Here is a 24611-nt window from a genome sequence, read left to right on the forward strand (position 1 = left end):
TCATATATACTTTTCACAAGATATATATATACATATATATATCTAACCATAAGATATAGATATTTATATATACTCATAAGATATATACAGTAATGTATAATAACATGTATAAACATATATATACATATATATATATATCTAACCATAAGATATAGATATTTATATATACTCATAAGATATATACAGTAATATATAATAACATGTATAAACATATATATATACATATATATACACACACATATACACACACATATATATACATATATGTTGTCTCAGTTGCTAATAGCACAATATCTCAGTCTTGGAAAGTAATGAAGAGTTTTAATTTGACTCACACTTCTGGTCCAAGCCAAAAACTGCATCTAGTGCTTCTATCTGGAATAGTCCTAAGAAGGGGCAATGTACCACAAGGAGAGACAGAAAGAAAAGACCTAGTCTGACTGGCTTATAGGGCAGACATACTCTTAAGAGAACCCTTTAATCTATGCATTATATTTAGAATACAGTCCATGTTCTTAAGGACAGAATCCTAGCTACCTCTCAAAGGTCTCACATTTTCCCACCGTGTTTCATAATGGAGATTAAATTTCAGTGTGACTGACTGTTGAGTTAGTTTTATAAGCAACAATGCTTACTTAAATTGAACCCTGGAACCCACAGGTATGAGGGAGAATTGACTCCCACAGCCATCTTCTGATTTACACACACACACTCGCCGCAAGGGGCAGGGAGTTTCAAATAAGTGCAAAAAAAAGAGTCCAGCATTAATTTTTGTAGGAACAAACCATATTCAAATCATGTCATTGTGAAGTAGATTTTAAAAAATGATCTTAGGCTGGGGTTAGTAGAGTTATTGACTAGCATACATAAGGAACTAGATTGTATCCATGGTACCATAGGCACATAGAAAAAACTGACCTGTTCTATTTGAAAGGAAACAGTGGTTATCATTTAGGTGTTGAACTAATAAGAGGCAAGTTTTCTGAAGTCATCTTAATCTTAAAATCACAATTGACTTATCTCCTTGGTTTGCTGTGTTTGTTGTTGCTGCTTTTTTTTGTTTTGTTTTGTTGGGTTTTTTTTTGTTTTGTTTTTTTAGAACTCACCCAGATATCCTTGAAAACAAACAAACAAACAAACAAACAAAAAAACTATGATAGCTGATCTAGTTAGTTAGGATTTTAGACAGTACTAACTGGAAAACCAAAACTATCCAAAGACAATAAAAAACTATTTTCCTGAAGCACGCAGGAGGACTAGAAGCCGGGCCACTAAGGTGGATGTGTTAAGCATTCCCTGCTGCAGCCTGGATACTTAAACGTCACTGCTTCTGATGCGACTCAAGATCCTGACCTTCATATCCCCCCAACCCCCACCCCCTGGCCCCAAAGGGTTGAAAAGAGGAAACCATTTTACAGATGGTGCCAAGGAAACCATGAGACCATGAGTCACTGCTGTGGACTTAGGAGAAACACAGAGAGCACAGGGTCTGGTCACAAATGTCCAAGTGTCCATTGGTTCCTTGACCTTTAAGGACCTTGACGACATTTGAGTCATGAGAACCATGCATTTTAGACCAGTGACCCAGAGATGGAGTTAAGTATCCTGACTTGGTGTTCTTTTCTCCTGAGTCCAAATACCTGCAGGGCCTGGGAGGCAGCCAGTGCCAACTTACCTTGCCAAGACTTTTTCTTGGCCAAGTTTTGAGCCTTTCTAAAAACCACTCTCCTTTGCTGTTTTGTTGTTGTTGTTTTTAGTTTTGTTTTTTGTTGGTGGTGGTGGTGGTGTTTTGCTTGTTTGGGTTTGCTTGCTTGTTTGTTTTGTTGTTGTTTTATTTGGCTTTGTTTTTTTTCCCCCTAATGTCACTGAATATGTTCAAACCTCAGATAGCTACAGAAAATTTAACTTCATCTCCTCCTCTCCTCGCCTCCAGATGCATTGTGCCTTCATTTCTCTTCAGAAAAGAACAGGTCTCCCAGAGCTATCAACCGACCACAGCATAACAAAATACAATGAGACTAGGCACAAAACCCTTTGATCAGGGCTAGGTTAGGCAACCCATTAGGAGGAAAAGGGTCCCAACAGCAGGCTAAAGAGTCAGAGACACCCCATTCCCATTGTTAGGATTCCAACAAGAAGCCCGAGCTAAACAACCACAGAATGTATGTTGAGGGCCTATTCCAGACCCTTTAGGCTTCATGGTTCATGCTTCAGTCTCTGTGAGCCTAGATCACTGCTGTTTAGTTGATGCTGTGGGCTGTGTTTTCATGGTGTCCTCCACCCCTCTGGCTCCTACAGTCCTTCCTCCCCCTCTTCCTCAAGGTTCCCTAAGCTCTGCCAAATGTTTGATTGTAGGTCTCTGTATCTGCTCCTGTCGATTGTTGGAAGAAGCCTTTCTGATTCTTCATTGGTCTTTCTGTGTTTCCCTCTTCCAGAGAGATTTCATATAGCCCAGGCTGAACTCAGCACCACTCCATGTAGTCTATTTGTATCTCACAATGACTTTGAATCCCTGATCCCCATGTCTTTACCTCCAAAGTGCTAGGATTACTGGTGTGCAAGACCAACACTCAGATTTAGCTCCTGCTTTTCTAGAGATGGCTGTTCTCTCATGTACATGTTGAATAGATGTCCAGTACTTCCCTGGTAGCACTATAAAACTCGAGGCTTATCTCTGGTCTCGCCACTCTTCCATCTAGACTAAATACTCAGACTGAATTTACTGCCCTGTTCCTTCCATGCTTGCCAGAAACCCTAACCAGACTTAATCTTTGTAATTAGCCACATAATCCTCTTTCAGAGACAAAGTAGAAAGTCCTCAGAGATAGGAATTTCTTAGTGCAGCATGCAGAGATCCCTCCCTAATGTGTCTCTAATGCAATATCTCTTTTCTAGCTAGTCTCTCAAATATGACACAAGCTTCCAATTCCATCCCTTATATATGATACTTTTGTATTCAGTATGCTGCTCTCTATTGCAATCATTTATACACCATGTCTAACCCCTCCCTTCCTCTCCCTCCCTTCCTTTCTTTCCTGCCTTTTCTTAGGTACCTCTTTTTCTTTCCTTTACTGTGGATTTCAGAGACAGGGTTGCCTTCTAACCTAGGAGGTCTTGATAATCATTACGTAGCTCAAGGCTACATAATGGCAGGATAGTCAAACTCATGACTATCCTGCCTCTGCTTCTGAAGTGCTGGGAAGAAAGGCAGGCATTACCATGCCCAGCTAGCCCTTAGCATGAATTATTTTGTCTTAAAACCTTTAGCCACCCTGTAGTCTACTTTCCACTTAGGCATATGGAAATGAAAAGCTGAAGTAGTTGAAGTAACTTCTCACACCTGAGTTAGCAGATGATGGGCCAGGATCCAGTGTAAACCGTCTGTCTTCGGAACCTGTGCTGTTGGCCCGGACTTCAAACTCCACATCTTTGAGCAACCTCTGTCTTTCAAGTCCACGGTTCTCTCTTCTCTATAAAACTTTCCCTGGTGATCAATAGACATCAGAGACTTGGAATTTATCGCAGGGTTATTTGTGCTTTCTCGGTTCTATTGAGCATACTGCAAACACTGAGAAAATAATACCATGATGCATGATGTGACCATAAATACCTGTAGCTTCAGTCTTCCAAATGCTCTTCAAAAGGTAATTGGAAAGCAAACGGAAAGGCCAAGTACTAGCAAGAGCTTGCGCAGCGGCTTGGTGTGCAGAGAGGAGCTCAGTGAGCCAGGGTTTCTCCCCTTCTCCAGGTCCTCCAGGTGCCTCTGACCTTGGAGGTGCCATTTAGCATCCCATACCTCCATACTCCCTCCGCCCTCATCCTCATTTGTGAAATTGGCTTAATAAGGTATGCCTCGTGGGATTCCAACAGTGACTATGAAAACTTACTATAATTTGTAAAGCCATATTCAAAAATAGTCTTTTCTTTTAGTCCCACCGGAAGTTAAATATAGGTAAAGTGTGGACTCCATCCTCTGGCTGGCACTGGGGAGCTCTTCACGTCCTGGTCATAGAACTTTTTTTTTGTGATCTTCCTTTGGCTTCTGGAAATGAACTTCTCTGGACTGACTATGCATAATATGAAGCAGGCCAGCATCTCCTTTATCCCTGTCCTTTTGATATTCCCTAATCCTGAGGTTTTTAAATAGTGAATCTAAACTTCCATAATATAATGTAATGTAGATTATACCTTCAGGAACCTGTATTTAGAATACTTACCACTTCTTGGTGTGTTTTCCTCATGGAATGACTTTAAGCTCCATGGTTAGTCCATCATGAACTATTATATAAGTGCTCAGACTTGGGCCTGTTAAGGTTTACAGTGTGCCTTTGTTGGGGTGGGGGGAGGCTTGGGTAAAATGACTAGGTTGGTTTTGCTTTTCAAATTTGGGCAAGGAGATTTAGAAGGCATGGTAGGAAAACTGGTTGAGAAAAAGAAAAGTTAAAATGTAGAGTTAACTCCTAAGATAAATAAAAAGTGTAGAGTTAAGATAAATAAAGCGCCATTTTCTTGAGGAGCCCAGGTGTTTTTCCAGTAGACCCTGAGAATTCTATTCTACTATTGAGAAGAGCATGAGATGGATAATGGTAGAGATTCACAACGAGAATTCCATGCGCTGTCTGACCACTAAGTGGATTACAGGTGTGTCACCATGCCAGGCTACTATGTAGCATTTTACGCATAGATGCTTGGACATAGTTTGTTGCAATGAGCTAGAGAACAAAAAATAACAAGGAACAAAAAATAAAAGATGAACATGCGCTGCTGAGCCATGCAACAGTTCATCATGAAACCTGAATTCTAGTCCACATAAAACACCCAAGAGGCAAGTGACTTCAGTCAAGTGATTTGGTCTTTTTAAGTCTCAATTTCTTCACTTATTAAACACAGATGCTATGTTAGATAGGTAATAATGTTACTTGAAAATGATTTGCTATTAATCATCATATGAGTTGCAGAAAGAGCAATTGTTAAATTTGTCCATCAAGGCTGAAATGAATGAGAGATGGAATAGTATTACCATGGGACCAATAACTACCTTGGCTCTGCTCTGACCACTTCTGAGTTTGCCTAGCGTTTTCTCGCTAAATTGCTTTCAGATTATATTGGCAAGACCAAGAAGCAACATATGCCTTATGTTATAGAAAGCATATCAGAGATAACACACCCCTGTAAGCATGTATATGATCCCAGCTTTCTATAGGAGCAACGAAGATATCAGACACAGAATAAAGACAGTATATGCCATTTTCCTAGCTAGTTCTTAATAAAGAACTCGGGTTCCTAGTTTATAATGTGTTTGGCATATTCCCTTAATTAGTAATAGGTGACTGGATCTCTGTTTTATAAATGAAGAAAATCAAGGATGTGCAACTCAATTCCAAATTCACTAGTTTCCAGCCCATTGCTTATTCACTGATTCCAGCACTATTGCTATAAATGTGTTAGATGCTTTCAGAGCCTTTAAGAGCTAGACAGATTGGTGAAGCATGTCATGTCCAACCCAAGGTAAGTGAACTGAGACCTATCGCAAAACCCAACATTCCTAAATTGAACTCTAAAGTCTTCATTTCTTTAAAAAAGTAGCCTTGTCCTTCTGAAGGTTTCTGACTTTACATAGGATCAACATAGAATAGTAGCTCTCTAGCTTGTGTGTCTGTTAATGTCACCGTGGGGGATTGTTATGTAAAATGAAGTACATCTGCTGTGACTTAGGAACTTGTGTATCTAGAAGTTTCCTTTTTCATGCTGACCTATCGCTGTGAGAACCACTGATGAGAAAGTCATAACGACCTTATTTAGACACAAATTGGAAAATTGTCCCAAAGGGGAATTCCAGTGCTACAGTTGAAAATCAAAATTTATGAATTGTTTTTTTTTTAAAAAAAAAAAAAAACCTCAATAGAATTAATAAAGTGATGGCTGTAGGTTCTCCTCCAAGACCCATGACTTCCCTAGCCCCGGGTGGTCGGCTAGGTCTCCAGTACTAGGAATGGTATATACTCAGCCACCCATGAGTGGATTTACAGCCCAAGCACTGTATATTGGACGACAAAGGGGAGTGAGATGTAAATGGTATGACAGGTTGGATATATGAATTTTCTCAAGAAATCTTTTTGTATTTATTCACTTTTTCATTTCTTGGTCTCTGTAGGTGGCAAATCTTCCAAATGACTATATGATAACCCTCAACTATGTCGCCGGGATGGATGTTTTGGTATGTACCTCCCACATTTCAGACTTGCATTTTGGTAGCTAATGGGTGACTTGTGATCATCCACATTAAAGACATTATCTGCTCATTGTCTTGATAATTTTTCTTTTTAATTTTCCCCTCAAGTGGCTACTAAGATTATCAACGAGCATTTCAATATGTGTTTTACGCCTGCATGCTAAAAGAAAATGGCTCATCTTGGTTAGATTTAGCAACGGATGTCTCTTTTTCCTCTGGGCAACTCTCAAAGGGGCTTGAATGTAAAATCATGTTAAATTTTCTCCTTGGCAATGTTTCATTTATATGTTACTCTTATTCCTATGTCATTAAGACTATGGAATATTTTATTTTATTTCTGAGCTTATTAGCCATGCAATGGATTTTTGAATAAAAGTATGGGGTTATAATTTTGTTTCTATGTAAATTTTGGAATGCTAGGCTGTGGACAAACTCTACTAGGGTTATGTAAAACAAAAAGATGTATAGTAACTCCACATGCTTTTATAAACTCCTACCTAAGACGTAAAACTTTGCCATCGGGAAAGATGTGATGTCAATGCATTTTGATACTATGTGTTGCAACTTGCAACATAGTCACATATTTTCAACAGGTGCTATCCATGCTGACTCACTGTAGCTGTTGTAATCCTGGGGGAAATGTAAAGCTCTTTGTGTTTCTTTCTCTTTTGCAACTCTCATTTTCCCCTAAACCCAATAAATACTCATAGCATGCTGATTATGTACGTGTTTTTTCTGGGTTTTGTGGATCAGTCAGTCCAAAGTATATTATTTTGTTCTTTAAAATACCTTTCAAAATGTATAGGAAAAAACAGTTACCAACATTAGAGAAGCCAAAATTGTGAAATATTGTTACCAATCATTCTGAAGTCTAGGCTGTGAAAACTGTTGTAATACTGTAATATATGATTAGATAGATTTGTTTTTAAATGGAATGGAATTTTAAATACTACTTTATAGTACATTTTATTTTCTTGATAATATTAAAAATAAATTTCTAGACAAAAAAAGAAAACAACCTTTCAAATACTACCTAAGGTTTTCATTTCAAGAGAGCGTCTGCAGCTATACTTCTTTTACTTGACAAGCATTTTTAACAGGAACTGCCCAGTGCTCTTTAGAACTCCCTAGAACATGTATCTTCATGCTGGACCAGCTATGCGCAAGCCTGGGCATTGTCTGTCTGTTCCGGTAGTGGGGTTTTCTGCAAAGAGAAATGTAAAGTCATAGCAGCTTGAAAACTAGTCAATGCAGTCATTTGATCACTTAGCAAGCATTCGGTGAAGAACACTAAAGAGCCTCCTGCGCTGACACATTTAAAAACTTTCATCTCAATGATTGAGTACTTGCCTAACCTTTGGAAAGTTCTGGATTCACTCCTAGCACTGCAAAAATAACAAACAGACAAACAAATAAACATCTTCGCAAGAATTGTGGGGAAAGTACGTAGCCTTTTTGTCACGTTTTTGCAAAATGATGTCTCATCCCCCCTACACACACACATACACACACACACACACACACACACACACACACACACACACACACAAGGGTGAGAAGAAACTTCACACACTAGGTACACTTGTTCATATTTTACAAAGGACTCAAGGAGGTTAACAGCTCAGACTTATTTTGACCAGGGTTCTACAGTTTGTACACTACAGACCTAAAAAGAACACCCCTCCCTTTCCTTTCCCACCCTACTCCAGACATCTGACTCTTCACTCTGGGTTACTGAAAATGGGGACATGAAGAATAATTACCACGCTGAGCCAAGTGCTAGAAGGTAGCTTCTAGGCAATAAAGCCGTCCCACTCCGGACTGCAGCCCCCTTGAGCTTGGTGATCGCCAGACTTGCTCAAAGCAATCCTGCTGCTCTTTGCAAAGCAAGTGTTAAGCTGGGAAATAACTAAATAGATGATTTCGTGCTGGTCTAATCATAGACGGGTGCTAAATCATAAATTTCAGTATGGGCTGGTGATAGCTAGAGCCAGGCTTGTAAAAATAAAGCCGACTTCTTGCCACATATTTTGTGCGTGTTTCTGCAATTGAGAGAAGCCTGCTATTATTTGGTCTTGGCATGCTATCGTGGAACTACTGAGAAACATTGTTCTTGGCCACCACAGTTGGCAGGAAAAAAACGAAGCTGCTTCGGAGGGCTTAGTACGAAACTGGGGTCTTACCCTTTACCTTCATTTTAGAGGGTTCATTTCTGCCAAGACCAGAGGCGTTTCCCAGTTGAGTGGCCTGTGGAGATTTGTTGGTGGTCAGAGTCCCAGCTGCCTAATCTTTTGTCTTTAAACAATGAAGGGCGGAGTGGGACTTGGTGCCAGAAAGAACCCCTGGGGCCAAGGCAATAAAAGTCAGCCTTGGGCACTGGGCAGGATACAGTTTATTTTTCACTTTTGTTGTAAAAAGCAGCTAAAGACTGGAAAAGGAAAGTTCTGCTTTCCTCGCAGGCCTTAGAAAATAACCTAGCAGATTCTCTCTCAGAAATAGCAGGTTGTGGTCACCCAGTTGGTATTCGAATCCACTGATAATCGCCAATTCAAAATCCTCACAACTATGAGACGGTCATACAGCCAGATGGGTAGGATTTTCCCCTGAACCTGTGAATGACGACTCCTGGGTCCCAGCAGTTACTATAGAAAGAATGGGCATGGGGTTGCTGAAGGTGGCCGCATAGCTGTTTTCACTTGGATGTGTACATCAGCCCTTAAACCAAAAGATGCTGGAGTTAATTGCTCATCCTTTTTAATTAGAGTAAATTATATATACACAGTCACAGTTTTCTTTGACGTATTTTGGAAATGCCTTTAGTTGTACAGAATAATTTTCAGAATACTCAAAGATTACCACATGATCTACAGGTTCAGCTTTTTTCTTCCCTGCATTTATTTGCTTTCTCAAAACATTTTATCACCACGGATATTTTACTATATCACTTTTTCCAAATAAATTATGTCCATCATGGCCATTTCCTTCTTTATTACCTTACCTTTCAGTAACATATTTTCAACTCTAGTAAATTTAGCAACAATACTTTAATGTCTTGGCTGTCTTCAAATTTATCCTTTTTTTGCATTTTCATTTCTTTTCTTCTGGTATAGGTCCATTCCACGATCATGATTTACATTTTAAAATTTTAAAGATTTATTTTTATTATTTTTAAATTGTGCATGCATACACGGTACAGGTGCTCATAAAGGCTAGAGGTATCGCTAAACATGGGTGCTGTGAGAACTGAACTTGGGTCCTGGCAAAGAAGTGTACCTCCTAACTGCTGAGCCATCTCTTCAATAGCTTGATTTTAATATCATAAATATTGTTTCCCTAGCAATATCTGGTCCAGTTCATTTATCTGGCTCAGAGGATTTTGAAGAAGTACTTCAGTTAAGATTTTTGACATGAGATTAACCGAGGTGGTTGAGAAGTAATTCAGTTACACTTTTTTGAGGTGGAGAGATTAGTTTAGATTGTCAAATGGGCCCACTCAATGCACTTGCGCCCTTATCAAAGAAGGATTCAGACCTGTCTAAGGTGGAGAACAAGATTTGCAAAGAGTCCTCTGCTAGCTTTAGAGTTTGAAGCAGGAGCAAGAGGGATACTGGCGAGTGGCCTATTGGAGCCAAAAAAAAGGCACAGCAAAGTTCTCCCTCACCCCTGATGAGCGCCTTGAGTTGAGTTTAAGTAAGATTTATTCCATCTATCTGGCCTCAAGAACTGTAAAATAGCCTTGATCTTGATTACCAGCTCAGTGGTAATTTGTTCTAGTTCCAATAGGACAACAACGGATCTTATCTTCAAAAGTCCCTCAGTCATTTCTTCATTTTTGTGGTGTCAAATTTTTGAATGAGTAGCCCTTCCCTTGGACACATGTCCTCTTTCAAATATGATTGATCGTTCCTACTAATTCTATGGAATGTATGCATTCTACGGTGTCACATGACGGCAGTTGCTCAGACTGTCCCTCCCAGAGCATGCAGTGTTTATCATCCATGCAAGGCTACTTAGTTTAATGTGTTCAACTGATTTCTGTGCATTTACTCGTTAACAGTCTTAGAGACACTAAAACCACATGGACGTCCTGCCCCATATCAACGGATTAGGGGCTACTACTGGTCTGTATTGCATGCACTACTTTTTAGGGTTGCATCCTTTTTAGTTTGTGTGTTTGTTTGGGTGCCTTACAACCTAGGCTTGTTCCTCTGCCAGGCACATGGAGCCATATACCCAATTCCTAAAGCATTTTTCAAAGGAACAGCTAAGAGGGAAGTTTTTGATTGAGGACCTCTATGATTACAGTAACAGTAAGCCTAGCCTTCCTCAGGTATACGCAGCTTGACTCCGAGGTTATCGCCACCACCATCACCTTTACCTGGCTCTGTGTTCTTTTATCCTTCGTCATCCCATGACTTATTACTGGATACTTCGGTTCCTTGGTTGACAGAATGACTTAGAAGTAATTATCCAATCATGATCTATTCCTCCTTCATAGGTGCTGACTGATCTCTGGCTCATCTTCTGAAACAGGGAAGGGTTTTATTGCAACTAGGGCCCAGAATGCATTTTTCCTGATTGTTTATGGGGCTATTTGATCGATAGTCATCCCCTGGCTTACAGACTTAACAAGATGAAAACTATATAGATGCTGTTCTACACCTGCAGTGCCTTCTGTGTGGGAGGCACTTAATAAATATTTGACGGAAGGAAGCAAAGAAAGGAAGTAGGACCTTTCCTTGGTGTGGAATCACTTGTGATTTCCTTGATGTGGTAGCTTCATAAGTGACTGTGATGGCTGGGTGCCTGTAACTCCCCACACACTATCTGAACCTCAGCAATGCTGTTCTCTCTTCCCTAGACTTCTGCACAAGTCATGTCATCTTGCTTGTAAGAGGTTTATTATTATTATGATGATGATGATGATGCATGCAGACCTTCTATTTATATTGAATCATTTCTGATCAAGAACCATTTCGTTAGCCGGGCATGGTGGCGCACGCCTTTAATCCCAGCACTCGGGAGGCAGAGGCAGGTGGATTTCTGAGTTCGAGGCCAGCCTGGTCTACAAAGTGAGTTCCAGGACAGCCAGGGCTATACAGAGAAACCCTGTCTTGAAAAACCAAAAAAAAAAAAAAAAGAACCATCTCGTTGTTACTGAGAGCCAGCTCCCTAAGCCTGAATGCATCCCTAAGACTCTTTATAATTCTGCTTCATCCCAACCTTGTTACCAGAGTACCATTTTCTCCCTACACCAACTCACCACCCTAGCCTGATGCATCACTGTTCCCTAAAGCCAGGCTTGTTCTGAATCCCTGTGCTGTTCAGTGCTGCTTACCTTTGCCAGGGATGTATGTTCATCCACTCACGCTACCAGGGAGTCGTGGCTGGTTTGGAGCCCAACGTGGTTACCAGCTCTTGTAAGAGCAGATTAAGTTTCTATTTTTGTTTTTTTGCTTTTTTTTTTTTTAATGCAAGGCCATTATCTACACTTCTAGACTATGCTTTCTCTCCCGTGTTAATATGGGACCACAGAAAATTAACACCACATATAGTCGGAGCTGAGTATTTTGATTCGTGCTGAAGACTTGGTGCTCAGCAACCCTGACGCTGTACCTGCTGAAGGAATGGTGTGTTTTGTTATCTTCTAATTTCTGTAGAATTTCCTAAAAAAGCATTCATTGTGGGTATACCATCGTATTACTTATAGGGCAAGTGAATATCGCAAGTGGTATGTGTTCATCTCAGTGCTGTGAGTAATGACTAAGATGTTTTTTAAAAAAGCCCTAATGTGTGGCATGCAGTAATTGTCACGGCCATTATTTTCATTATGATGATGACAACTTGATAAGTTTGAAATTGGCTCTGGCTGTGTAGCTCAGGCTGGCCTTAAACTTTCAGCCCTCCTGCCTCAGCCTCCCAAGTGCTGCTGTTACATGGGTGTGCCACCATGCCCAGATGGCAGGATTCTGATGTTATGCCTTGTCTGCTTATTCTATCTTAAATTTAGAAAGAGTAGGGTTGGTCTCTTTTACTTTGTTGTACTTTTCTCCATATTCCAAATGATTCTATGCATATACAGTATTTGTTCAAAAAATCCTTACCAGACAACATTTAATTGTAGCGAAAACACCAGGTTTGTGAGTATTGAAGAAGCCCATCTTAATCCACTAAGAACTAAGGTCCTTTTTGATAACAGGGAACTCAAACTTAACCAGGAAAAAGAAAGGGAAGAGAAAAGAAAAGAAAAGAAAAGAAAAGAAAAGAAAAGAAAAGAAAAGGAAAGGAAGGGAAAGAAGAAAGGAAAGTCAGGTAGGGCCCACTGTTGTAAGAGACTGAAGAAGAGCTCACCAACAAGGGCCTAGGCATGTGTGGGTCTCATGGGAACCAAGGTTACAAAGCTACCAGGGTTTTTTTTTGTTTGTTTGTTTGTTTGTTTTTGTTTGACTCTCTGTATATTTTCTTGTGCCTGTGCAGAATGCTGCTTCTTCGTTCCTCAGAGCCTCCAAATTGACACACTATAGTTTTAGCCTGGCTCGAAGACTAATGATAGCTCCTCCCACCACCAGCAATTGTGGGAGGGATTTTTCTTATTGGCTTTTCTGAGTCAGGTGTACAGCAGCATTTAATCAGTGATTCCACAGGATTTGTCACTGGGCATATGGGTTTAGATGGCTCACCCTTGTGATATGGAGTACTTACTATAGAAATTCAATTCATTTAAGTAGATAAGTGTGCTTTGGTCTTTATCTAATACTCCCCTCCCCATTTAGAATGTAATACTTTTTAACTTTAATTATTGAGAGAGGGTCTTATGTAGCCTAGGATTACCTCAAACTTACTATGTAGCAAACAATGACTTTACGTTCCACATCCTCCCTCCATCCTTTGAAATATGGAGGTTATAGTCCGATGCTACCAATACCTTCATTAAGAAACTGCTTCTAAAAGAAAGATGCTAGAAGAAACTGAGGTGGATGGTGACCCCATAGGAAGATCAGCAGTCTCAACTAACCTGGACCCCTGAGATCTCTCAGACACTGAGCCACCAACCAGGCACCATACACCAGCTGATATGAGCCCCCCCCCAACACCCACACATATACAGCAGAGGACTGCCTGGTCTGGGCTCAGTGAGATAAGATTAGCCTAACCTGCCAGAGACTTGAGGCCCCAGGGAGTGGGGAGGTCTGGTGGGGTGGGAACATCCTCTTGGAGACATGGAGGGGTGGAGGCAGAGAAGGTATGGGATGAGGAATAGTCAGAGGGAAGACTAGGAGGGGGATAATGACTGGACTGTAAAAATAAGATTAAAGAATAAGAAAGAAAGAAAGAAAGAAAGAAAGAAAGAAAGAAAGAAAGAAAGAAAGAAAGAAAGAAAGAAAGGAAGGAAGGAAGGAAGGAAGGAAGAAAAGAAAGAAAGAAAGAAAGAAAGAAAGAAAGAAAGAAAGAAAGAAAGAAAGAAAGAAAGAAAGGGAGAAAAATGAAAGAAAAAAATGAAAAGGAAGCTCGAGAGATGTCACAAAGGTTAAGAGCACTGTCTGCTCTTCCACAGATCCCGAGTTCAATTCCCAGCAACTGCATGGTGGCTCACAACCATCTGTAATGAGATCTGGTGTCTCTTTGGGGCTGCAGGCATTCATTCAGGCAGAACGCTGTGTACATGATTAAAAGAAGAAGAAGAAAAAAAGAAAAAAGATGAATAAACTAGAATTTCGAATACTGTTTTAAATAGCTCTTTAGCATACTTACATAACAGCACCGAGGCTCAACTTAATAAATGTGGTTAAGACACCATTTAGAGCATGTAAATGAATTGCTGTCTGATAGAAAAGAAAGAACCACACGTAATCTTCAATTGATGAAGAGCCACAATTAAAAAAGAAAGTTTAAAAGAACAGATGCCATTGAATGTAATAAATTGTATTTAGCTTACAATATGCCAAGAATAATCATTTACTTTATAACCTACCAATGGAATATTTTTACCTTCCTTACATTGTTGAAAATCCACTGTGTATTTCATACCTACAGCAAATTCTAAATGTTCACCATAGCATATGGTGATAAGTACCTACCAAAGAGTATTGACTCCAGCATTCACCAAGCACAGATTAGAGATATCTCTCTCTCTCTCTCTCTCTCTCTCTCTCTCTCTCTCTCTCTCTCTCTCTCTCTCTCTCTCTCTCTCTCTGATGGAAGCAGTGAAGGAGCAGATGGACTGACTTGCCTAGAACTCCATGTGAGGTGGACTGGGACTATGAACTGGGTCTGGCTGAGGGGACATTCATAGACCTGTCCCAAGAAGTAGCATGCATTTATCACGCCCAGGTTGATTACTATCTTAGATTGAGGATTGTCCATCTCTTTTATTTGAACAAGAAAAGGCAAAGTTAGCCGAGTAAGTCCTGAAGATCCAAAAGAATTGTTCAGGGAGGACTGACAGCATCATCCCCAAAACCCTGGTCATCCAAGAGGAGTTAAGGTTTTGGGAAGTATATACTAGCCATGTCAAGACCTAACGTTTTATAAAGCACTTTTATAGGAAAGTTTAGATTTACCCACCCATGGGATTTTGTTGCTGTTGCCAAGCATTAGAGGCTGGGTCAATACTCCTTGTGATTATCGTTCAGAACTTACCAGCCAGGGCTTTTCTCCCTCTGAATCTGATTGATATTGACAATATACCAAATTTAGCCTCACTAAGGAAGCTGGTAGCTACAAAGTATGCTTTGTTTGTCATCAGTCCTATGAATTTTATGGTGATCACAAAGAGACTGTACATTGGAAACTGATGCGGAATAATATGTCAGATTCTGAGAGGGCAAAAATATGTCAGATTTAGCAAGCCCTAAGATAGTTCTGCCATAGTTCTGCCACATTTTCATAAGATAGTTCATGCATGGCTCAAATTGCCCAGTTCTGATAGTGCAGTGTGGCTATATCACACACCTCACAGAATTCCTTGCATCTCCATTTTAACATTTGTTTGCCCTTTGGAGTACATGGAATTTTTCATCATTGCCCCTCAAAAGCAGTTGTATTCCTACTTGTGTGGAGATTACTGATAATTATTTCTGTCTTTCATTGTATCTTTTATTGAGTCATGTAGTAAAATCATGCATTTGGTACTCGTGGTATACAAAAAAAAAAATCCCTGAGGAAGTTCATAGCGAAATCATTAGTGGTCATGATCGGCTCATAGTCCAGCGATGTTGGTTTGATGTCATGGAGTCAGTTGGCATTTTAGATGAATACGTGTTGCAAATATATAAGAGTACAGAGCACATGCTGTGCTAGGAGTCTCACACAGGCCTGCTCCAATTAACCCAGAGGATGGAAGTCAGAAAGTTGCAGAAAGGAAGATGAGATTGTATGAAGTATGGAGTCAAGAAAGAAAAAAAAAACAAAACAAACAAAAGAAAACAACAACCACCACCACAACAAAACACCGCAGGCAAACATTCCTATTCAAAGCAGCCTTTACTTTTTCTTTTAATAGTTCTATATATGGATTGGGGGGGGGGGAAGTCAAATTACATGTCCTTCAGAAATCTGAAATCTGCATGTTGTCTCTGACATCTTGAGTTACTGTTAACTTTCTTGATCCTTCACATTCCTTCAGTGAAGGAGAGCATTCTATCCTCTGTGCTTCTAGTGGCTGTTGTAAGTTAATATTTGTTTTAAAGTATTTAAGTTTTAAATGGCCCCTGAAAGATAAGAGGAGTAATAATGCCATTTTAAGGCAGCGGAAAAAAGGATTCTGTCTGTGACTTTGACAACACTTAATCATGTATTTCATAATCATAATCTTGGAAGAATTAAAAAGCAGACCTCCGATCCTTGCACAAATGAAATATTCAATTGTGTTTTGTTCTCTTTGCAAATCATATACTATATTTAATAAAGAAGAAAGAAAGAAAGGAAGAAAGGAAGGAAGAAAGAAAGAAAGAAAGAAAGAAAGAAAGAAAGAGAGAGAGAGAGAGAGAGAGAGAGAGAGAGGGGGGGGGAGGAAGGAAGGAAGGAAGGAAGGAAGGAAGGAAGGAAGGAAGGAAGGAAGGAAGGAAGGAAGGAAGGAAGGAAACTTCTTGAGGTTCTAGTCAAGACTGGTTCCCCCTGCCCCCTCTCCTAGGCAGGAAGGTCAAAAGAGGCCAACACTAAATATGATCTGTTTACTTTGGTTCTCTTTTGAATAGATCCAAGAGCCACAAAAAGCTGCTGCATAGCTGAATACACAAATTAATGAATGCACAGGACCAAGTGAAAGATACAGCCTTTTCAAAAGAACTGTGGTACAAACGATAATGACTTGAATAAAATAAAATAGCACGGGCTTAGAAATATGTGAGCTGTTAGCAGGATACCCAAGAATTTATAGTAAGCCTGGTGGTATACGATGGTGTGTTTCTCTAATCGCAATACTTGGGAGACTTTGGCAGGAGGATCACAAGGTGGCAGCTTATCTGGACTTCATGGCAAGATCCTGTTTGTGTACCAGGGTGGGGAATGGGGATAATAAGACAAGAATGGATGGATTTATATCAAAAATTTAATATTATTAAGACAAGTTGTCCCTATGTTTCAAAAAATAAACCTTGGGAAATCCTATAGACTTGACTGCGAAAATTACATTTCCTTCAGAAATCTGAAAGCTGCCTGTTGTCTCTGACATCTTGCGTTACTCTAAACTTTCTTAATCCTTCACCTCTGTGAAAATGAGTGAGGTTATACGTTAATAGAAGATGTAATGTCAGTAATAAAGCTGAACAGAAGGGATAGTAACTATTATAGAACTGCCCAGGTTAAAAATAAGGAACAAGGGAGCACAGGCCTGTACTGTAACTAGGGGTCTTTTGGGGGCACAGAACAAGAGAAGAGAGAAAGAACATTTTCTATTTAAAAGGAACAACCACAAGATAAAAGGAGTGCCTCAATTAAAAGTTCAGAAATTTGATTGTGTCGGGAGGTCCGAGCAGATCGGCAAGAGTATTGGTCACATGATTTTAAGATCATAATACATGGAATCTATTATCCTTGTAAAATTGTATAGCCATGGCTGATTGTACATCTTGGTGGAGGCTACTGTATTGTTTGATTGCTACACAAATGGTATCATGGTATGTGCTGCCACCATCCTATCGCGTGCTCAGATGGCCGCCATCTAAAAGAAATTATCATTGCCCAATAGGAGAGAAACTCACAGAGTGAGTCACCATGAAAGGGCTTTGCAAGGGACTTACTGGCTTGATAATAATCTAAGTAGGAACTTGCCTGGGCTTCTCATAAATGGGGTTTGAGCAAAACAAAGAACGTGTTCTAGACGTACCTGAGAAACACTAAGGCTCTCAGAGCTGAGTTAAGGTGAGTTAGTGACCACACGGTCTCCCTTGTCACCTTTTGCTTGTTCTTCTTTTCTTTCCCATTACCGTTTATGATGCTAGGAATTGAACCCTGGGCCTTGTGCGTGCTAGGCAACTTGCCTTGTCATTGAGCTACATTCTCTGCTGCCCTTGTATGTTTGCTTATTTCTTTCCTGAAACCAGAGGCAACATTCTAAAATGTTTAATGCTTGCCTGTAGGAATTGGAACATACCAGTCTCTGTATAAACCAATTTCATTTTTTTCTATATTATGTTAGTTAAAACTGTTCTGTGAAATAAGTATAAAATAGCTCTATAATTTATAATAACTTAACAAATTCCTTGTTTCCAACTGCTGGTTAATAGAGAAATTAGATTTATTAGTTGGACTGATTTTATGTGACATTAATTACCGTGAGTACTCTGATAATAAAGAATACAAGTTTTGAAGAACAACTGGGCCAAAAATGTCAACGCAGACAGAGAATTCCATCTTTCTGATTAGTAGATCTCTACTGCAAAGTAGTTCATTAAGCAAAACTCCTTGTCTACTATGGTATTTTTAATGTTGTGATGAAATTTCTAGAGAACCAGGCACGGCGTTTACAACTACAGCTTCTGGGACTTGAAGTTAGAGGATTCGGTGTGTAAAGCCAGTCTAGGCTGCTTAGCGAGTTCAAGACCATCCTGAGCTACAGGATGGAGCATTGTCTCAACAAGTCAGGGGCTGAGCATCTTTCTCAGTGTTAGAGGACTTGCCTGGCAGGAGCAAAGCCCTAAGATTGATCCCTGGTACTTGTAGGGTGAGTGTCCTGATAGAATGTGCTTTGTCTCATATCCTACATAATGGCCTTGATTTCATCTTTTGGCACACAAAGTGCCAAATAGTTACTCTTTTGTGTTTTGCTAAGGGTGATGATGTGGAATGCAGAGTATTTTTGTAATTCATTTTTTTTAGAGCTTTGAAAGTTTTTATGTGGATGAGCGTTTGCTTGCATGTATGTTCAGTATGCATTTGCCAGGCATCCTCAGAGGCCAGAAGAGATCACTGGGCTCCCTGGAACTGGAGTTAGAGGTGTTTGTGAGCTGTCCTGAGGATGCTGGGAAGGAAACCTAAGTCCTCTGCAAAAGCAACTAGTGTTCTTTAACCACTGATTCTTATCTCTAGCACCTATTTAATTCATTTTTCCATTCCTTCGTATGTCCTTTTAGCACACAGTTTCTGAGCAACCCCAGCATGTTCTGGAATGCTCTATAGAGGAACCACGAAGAATAAGACTGTTTAAAAATGTTGAGCTCACGAAACCTATGTTCCACTTGTCCACACAATCTCCTTCATGTTCGTGTTCTACATGTGCTATGTGTGATTCAGAGTTTATGTTGTTTGTCTGGGGTCTGTCGGCTAGACCTGAGTGCAGTTAGGCTTGATGTTAGCTTTCAGTATCGATCTGAGTGGGCAGAACGAGTTACAGGAGAGGGCCCCTGTGCTTGGATAACTGTTCTGCTATCACAACCTTGAAATTTGCAATAGTTTTTGAGCAAATTGTCAAATGGTAATTTTGAACAAGAAATACTCTTTCCTTTTGCACTCACTCCCACAAATAACACAGCTGGTACTGCCACTCAACTTCGTCTATTCGGGTCTCAAATCACATCCCTACCCACGTGAATTTATCTATTGAGAAGCCTTGAAATCTATCAAGACTTTAAGGTTAATTGGTTTTAAACTAGGAGTTCCTTCAGCGCTAAGACTCCCTTTCCTAGTAGTTTTCTTTGGTAATCCTGTCTGTATTTGAAAGTGTAAGTGACTAAGCCATAAGTAATCTTCCACGGAATTAAAGTCCATTAGTACGTGAACTTTGTGTGTGTGTGTGTGTGTGTGTGTGTATGTGTGTGTTTGGGGTGGGGGAGTGTTGGCCAAGGAAGAGAAGGTAAGGTATACAAAGCTGGTTTAATTTTGGTTTAATGTCCTTCCGTGGAAGAACAAAAATCATGACCATTTCCTCTGATCTCTATGCATTTGTTTATTTTGAACTGTTAAATCTGTCTTGAGCAAGATATGAATTGACCCCTCCTGTGTTCTGAGGAAATTCTTTGTCCTGCAGTCAGTGAGTAAAGTGATGAGAGACTTGAAAAGCCCTCTGAATCTGCCATACTTATAATAGATACTTTTTTCTTCTCTTTGAATTTCTTCCAGCCTAGTCATTGTTGGCTACGAGATATGGTAATACAATTATCACTCAGCTTGACTACTCTTCTGGACAAGTTCTCAAATATTTCTGAAGGCTTGAGTAATTACTCCATCATAGACAAACTTGGGAAAATAGTGGATGACCTCGTGGAATGCATGGAAGAAAACGCACCGAAGGTAACTTGGTATTCATCGGAATTGTTCTTTTCTTACGCTTCTCTAAGACCTTTCCTAAGCAATGGTATTGGGAAGATGAGAGCCTCCTTATTTTGTGTTAAAGTCCTATAAACTATAAACTATAAAGTCCTTTTAAACTATAAACTTTTAATTTAAGGATAGTTTAAAACGAGTCTATTGTAGCTTTCCTGCAATACTGAAGTGGATATTAAGACCTAAATATTAATACCTAAGGTGAAAATATAGTATCTTTACACTGTAATCTTAAAAACAATTTGGCTTGTGCCTTAAATTTTGTTTCATACCTCAGTGAAGTTCATACTATCTTCCTAGTAAGTTATAAGTGTATTCAAGAAGACCAATAGAGTCAACTCACCTGAACCCTTGGCAGGTCCCAGAGACTGAACTACCAGCCAAAGAGTATACATGGATTGGACCTAGGCCCCCTGCACATATTAGTACATGTATAGCTTGATTTTCATGTGGTTCCCTGAACAACTTAAGCAGGGACTGTTCCTGATTCTGTTGCCTGCCTGTGGATCCTGTTTCCCCTAAGTGGGCTGCCTTGTCTGGCCTCAGTGGAAGAGGATGTGCCTAGTCCTGCAGTAATTTGGTGTGCCAGGGTAGGTTGTTAGCCCAGGGGAGGGAGTTACCCTCACAGGAGAAGGGGAGAGAAGGTGGGGAAGGAACTGTGAGAAGTGGGTACTGGGAGGAGGGGGGTCTATACATCAAGATGTAAAGAGAATAAATTAATAAAATGTTGTAAGTGTATTGAAAACAAATGTCTCTCTTGGAGAACTTACTCATACTACTTGCCCCATATCAATAATACTTCAACTAATGTGCATTTTTGTTCCTGGGGTCATTGGGTCTGCACATGACCCTAGTTTGGTGTCTGAGCCTATGGAATAGCCGTATATCCCAGAAGTTAAGGAATGAACAGTAAGAGGTTCAAAGTCTAAGTCTGTCCTTATTCAGCCTTACATACCTTACAGTACTTTAAGCCATTTAGGGAACAGCGGCATGATACCTTCCCAAAGGATCCACAATAGAATATCTTTAATGCCAGACCAGGCAAAAATAAGTGTAGGCACATCTTGATGCTGTTATTTGTGGTACTGTCTCTGTAATAGACTAGACCTTGGAGTAGCTAATTGAGAAGATTTCAACCCCTTTGTGGGGTTCAAATGGCCCTTTCACAGGGGTCCCATATAAATAATCCTGCATATCAGATATTTACATTATAATTCATAACAGTATCAAAATACAGTTATGAAGTACCAATGAAAATAATTTATGGTTGAGGGTCACCACATCATGAAGAATTGTATTAAAAGGTCACAGAGTTAGGAAGGTTGAAAACCACTGGTCTAATTGGATACAGGACTCAGCCAGCTTAGTGCTGTCTCTTCTCACAGTCCTTGTCTTATTAATAGTCTCTTCATGACCCCTGATCATTTCTGTTGTTTCAGTTTCTGATGTCTGAAGTTAGAATAGACCTTGAACTCCACAATGTGTGTTAGCATTGCCTGATCTATATACACCATGCTACTATTGCAGACAGAATGCCATTGCATTTATAGCATGTAGGAATCTTAAAAGAACAGGTACAAGAGAAGGATATCACAAAGGGAATAATATATGTATTGGGGATTTAAAGATGAGTTGTGTTTAATAAATGGCAGTGTGGGTTAAAGCATGACAAATAATAAAGGATGTGTGTTTGCTAGCCATGGCATTTTTACCAGATCACTAGAAATTATAGATGTGTACTATGAATAATATATATTATTTGTTTATGTTACAACCCTAACATAGAACTATTGTTTGAATGTTTAAATTTTGTATAAGTTAATCATACTATTCTTATTTTTATGTTGTATTTCTGTCATGTTGCATTGTTTATAAGATATGCTCATCTATATATATATATATATATATATATATATATACATGAACTTATATATATATATAAGTTAATTTTTGCTGTTTATAAAATATTTCATTATTATTGAGAATATCACTATTTATCAAGACACATATCCATTGATTGATGGAAGTGTTACAAATAATTCTGGTAAAAATTTCTCAGTCTTATGACAGAATGAGCAGGAGAGTTTCACTAAGGTCTTTTCCTGTGAGTAGAAATTCTAGACCAATGTATAAGGGTTTCCCATGGGGCTGGAGAAATATCTTGGCAGTTAAGAGCATTTACTGTTCAGGCAAAGACCCAAGTTTAGTTTTTAGAACTCATGATGAGCAACTCACAACCATTTGTAATTCCAGCTCCAGAGGACATGATACCCTCTTTTGGACTCCATCAGCATCTGCTCTCAAATATGTACATACCACCTCCGCCACCTCCACACATGCATACACATAATTAAAAAAATTTAAAAATTGAAGAAGTTTGCATCAATCCTTATTCTTCTCTGTATTTAGTATGCCCAGTTGTAAATTCCTGGAATATGTGTTATAGAGGAATGCCTCTTAAAAGGTAATAATACTCAAGCCAGGCAGTGGTGGCGCACACCTTTAATTCCAGCACTTAGGAGGCAGAGGTAAGTGGATTTCTGAGTTCAAGGCCAGCATGGTCTACAGAGTGAGTTCCAGGACAACCAGGGCCCATACAGAGAAATCCTATCTTGAAAAATCAAACAAACAACCCCTCCAAAACAAAACAAAAAACCAAAAAACAACAAACAAACAAACAAACAACCTCAACCAACCAACCAAACAAAAGCTAATATTCATATTGCAATAAGCCGTTTTAAAATTCTTAATTTGGGGAGGAGGGTCATTTCATTGTCCTATTGTCAAGACCTTGTCCTGTCCCATTGTCCATTGTTCCTTCTGCTTTGTTTATTGTCCCCTCGTAAGTTCGGTCATGAGTTGAGTCTGAAATTGACCTGATACCATCACCATCGTTATTCTCTGTGGCCATTTTGAGTTGAGTCTAGTGGAGTAGCTGTTCAAAAACTGTTGGCTTGCAGAGTTCAAATACCTGAATCCTTGAGGACCCAATCAATAGTCCATTATCTCAACATCAGTCAAGTCTATGAGTTATTTGAAAACTAGGATCTTTCTCATTTGTTTGTTTGCTTATTTGCTTATTTATTTATTTGTCTAGAATGTAAAAGAATCTCCGAAGAGGCCAGAAACTAGATCCTTTACTCCTGAAGAATTCTTTAGTATTTTCAATAGATCCATTGATGCCTTTAAGGACTTTATGGTGGCATCTGACACTAGTGACTGTGTGCTCTCTTCAACATTAGGTCCCGAGAAAGGTAAGGCATTCAAGCATTTCCTGTTTCAATGTTCATAGTAAGCTTGGACTTTTGTAGGCTTCCACTGCTGAATGAACTGAATGTGTTGCTAGAGAAAGAACTTGTGTGTTTTTCTGATAAAAAATTAAAAAAAAGCAAATATCAATGACTGCCAATGATGTTCATCGAGCCTGAGAGATACATCCGTTTCTAAGACAGCAAGAGTCAATATTTCTGAATTGAAGAATTGTGTGAGTTAACAATACACGATGGTGGCTCACAGGTTTTCTCATTCTGATATTTGCTAGGAGAATAGAATGATGTCATTCTTCATCCCCAGCATCCCTAATGTTCATGTCTCATACCTTTTCCTTAAGGGTCTATCTCTGAGACTTGAGTTCTGAGCCTCACCAGTTCATTCTGAATCCCAACTCTCCCTGAGCTGGATCCCTATGATGGAACTAACTTCATTGCTTTCTTTTAAACACATGATGGGTTACCACCAGCTCTTCACTATTCACGTTTCTAAGCATGGTATGGTATGCAATGAGCCATCACTCCAAGATGACTATGGCACATCTCTTGACAAACCTGAGCAGCTGAACTGAGTATGAAATAAATAGGAACTGCATAACCTAGACTTGGGAGGCAGACCCAGCACATACAGTGATATTGCACTTCGCCTTTGGGGGACTCTGTGATTCATATAAATCACCATGTAACACTGACACATTATTGCTTTCTATTTAGATTCCAGAGTCAGTGTCACAAAACCATTTATGTTACCCCCTGTTGCAGCCAGCTCCCTTAGGAATGACAGCAGTAGCAGTAATAGTAAGTACACGTATCTGATTTAATGCATGCATGGCTCCAAGTATCCCCTATAGGAGTGTTGCATGGACTTAAACCAAGTTTATAAATGATTGCTAATAATACTGTTCTGTCACTGTTATTCCTTGTATGGTCTTCCTGACAATTAAATATCTGGTTTGGAGAATCTGATCTCCCTGGAGGTTATGAAGACCATGAAGGAATTAGGCCAATAAACTTTCTGCTAAGGTTATTTTAAATAAGGTATGAAATTAATTGAAAAAAAAATACGACAGAGGCCTTCTTTTGAATCATGGTAGGCTTAAAATAAACTCTGTGGAGAATGTCCCTGATCACAATGGACTTTTAAAATTTCAAGTGCATGTGCTAACTCTCTATACTTTCAAAGATATTTTCAGTTTTGCGTCTCCATATTTACTACTGCATGTTTGGAAATTTGCTGGCGCTGTTATATTACTTACAAATGCGTGTTGGAGAGGAATGGACTTCTTTCCCTGAAATTTCTGTCCCCTTTGCCCTAGAACCCATGTTCCTGGAAGACTGACTTATTTGCA

General features: G+C 39.5%; 1 protein-coding gene across 2 annotated transcripts in view; it reads left to right on the top strand.

Moving 5' to 3' along the window:
- Window positions 1-24611, top strand: part of Kitlg (KIT ligand) — an 86268-nt gene that overhangs the window by 43052 nt on the left and 18605 nt on the right. Inside the window, exons 3-6 of one of the 2 annotated variants that reach the window (XM_021173850.2) lie at window positions 6155-6217; window positions 19790-19960; window positions 23091-23247; window positions 23977-24060. In XM_021173850.2, coding sequence (XP_021029509.1) covers window positions 6155-6217; window positions 19790-19960; window positions 23091-23247; window positions 23977-24060 — 475 coding nt within the window. The remainder of the gene's footprint in view (window positions 1-6154; window positions 6218-19789; window positions 19961-23090; window positions 23248-23976; window positions 24061-24611) is intronic. The other variant, XM_021173851.2, reaches the window with a different exon arrangement.

The sequence above is a fragment of the Mus caroli genome, unplaced genomic scaffold (assembly GCF_978045245.1).
Source record: "Mus caroli unplaced genomic scaffold, Mus_caroli_1 scaffold_9, whole genome shotgun sequence".
Classification (NCBI taxonomy): domain Eukaryota; kingdom Metazoa; phylum Chordata; class Mammalia; order Rodentia; family Muridae; genus Mus; species Mus caroli.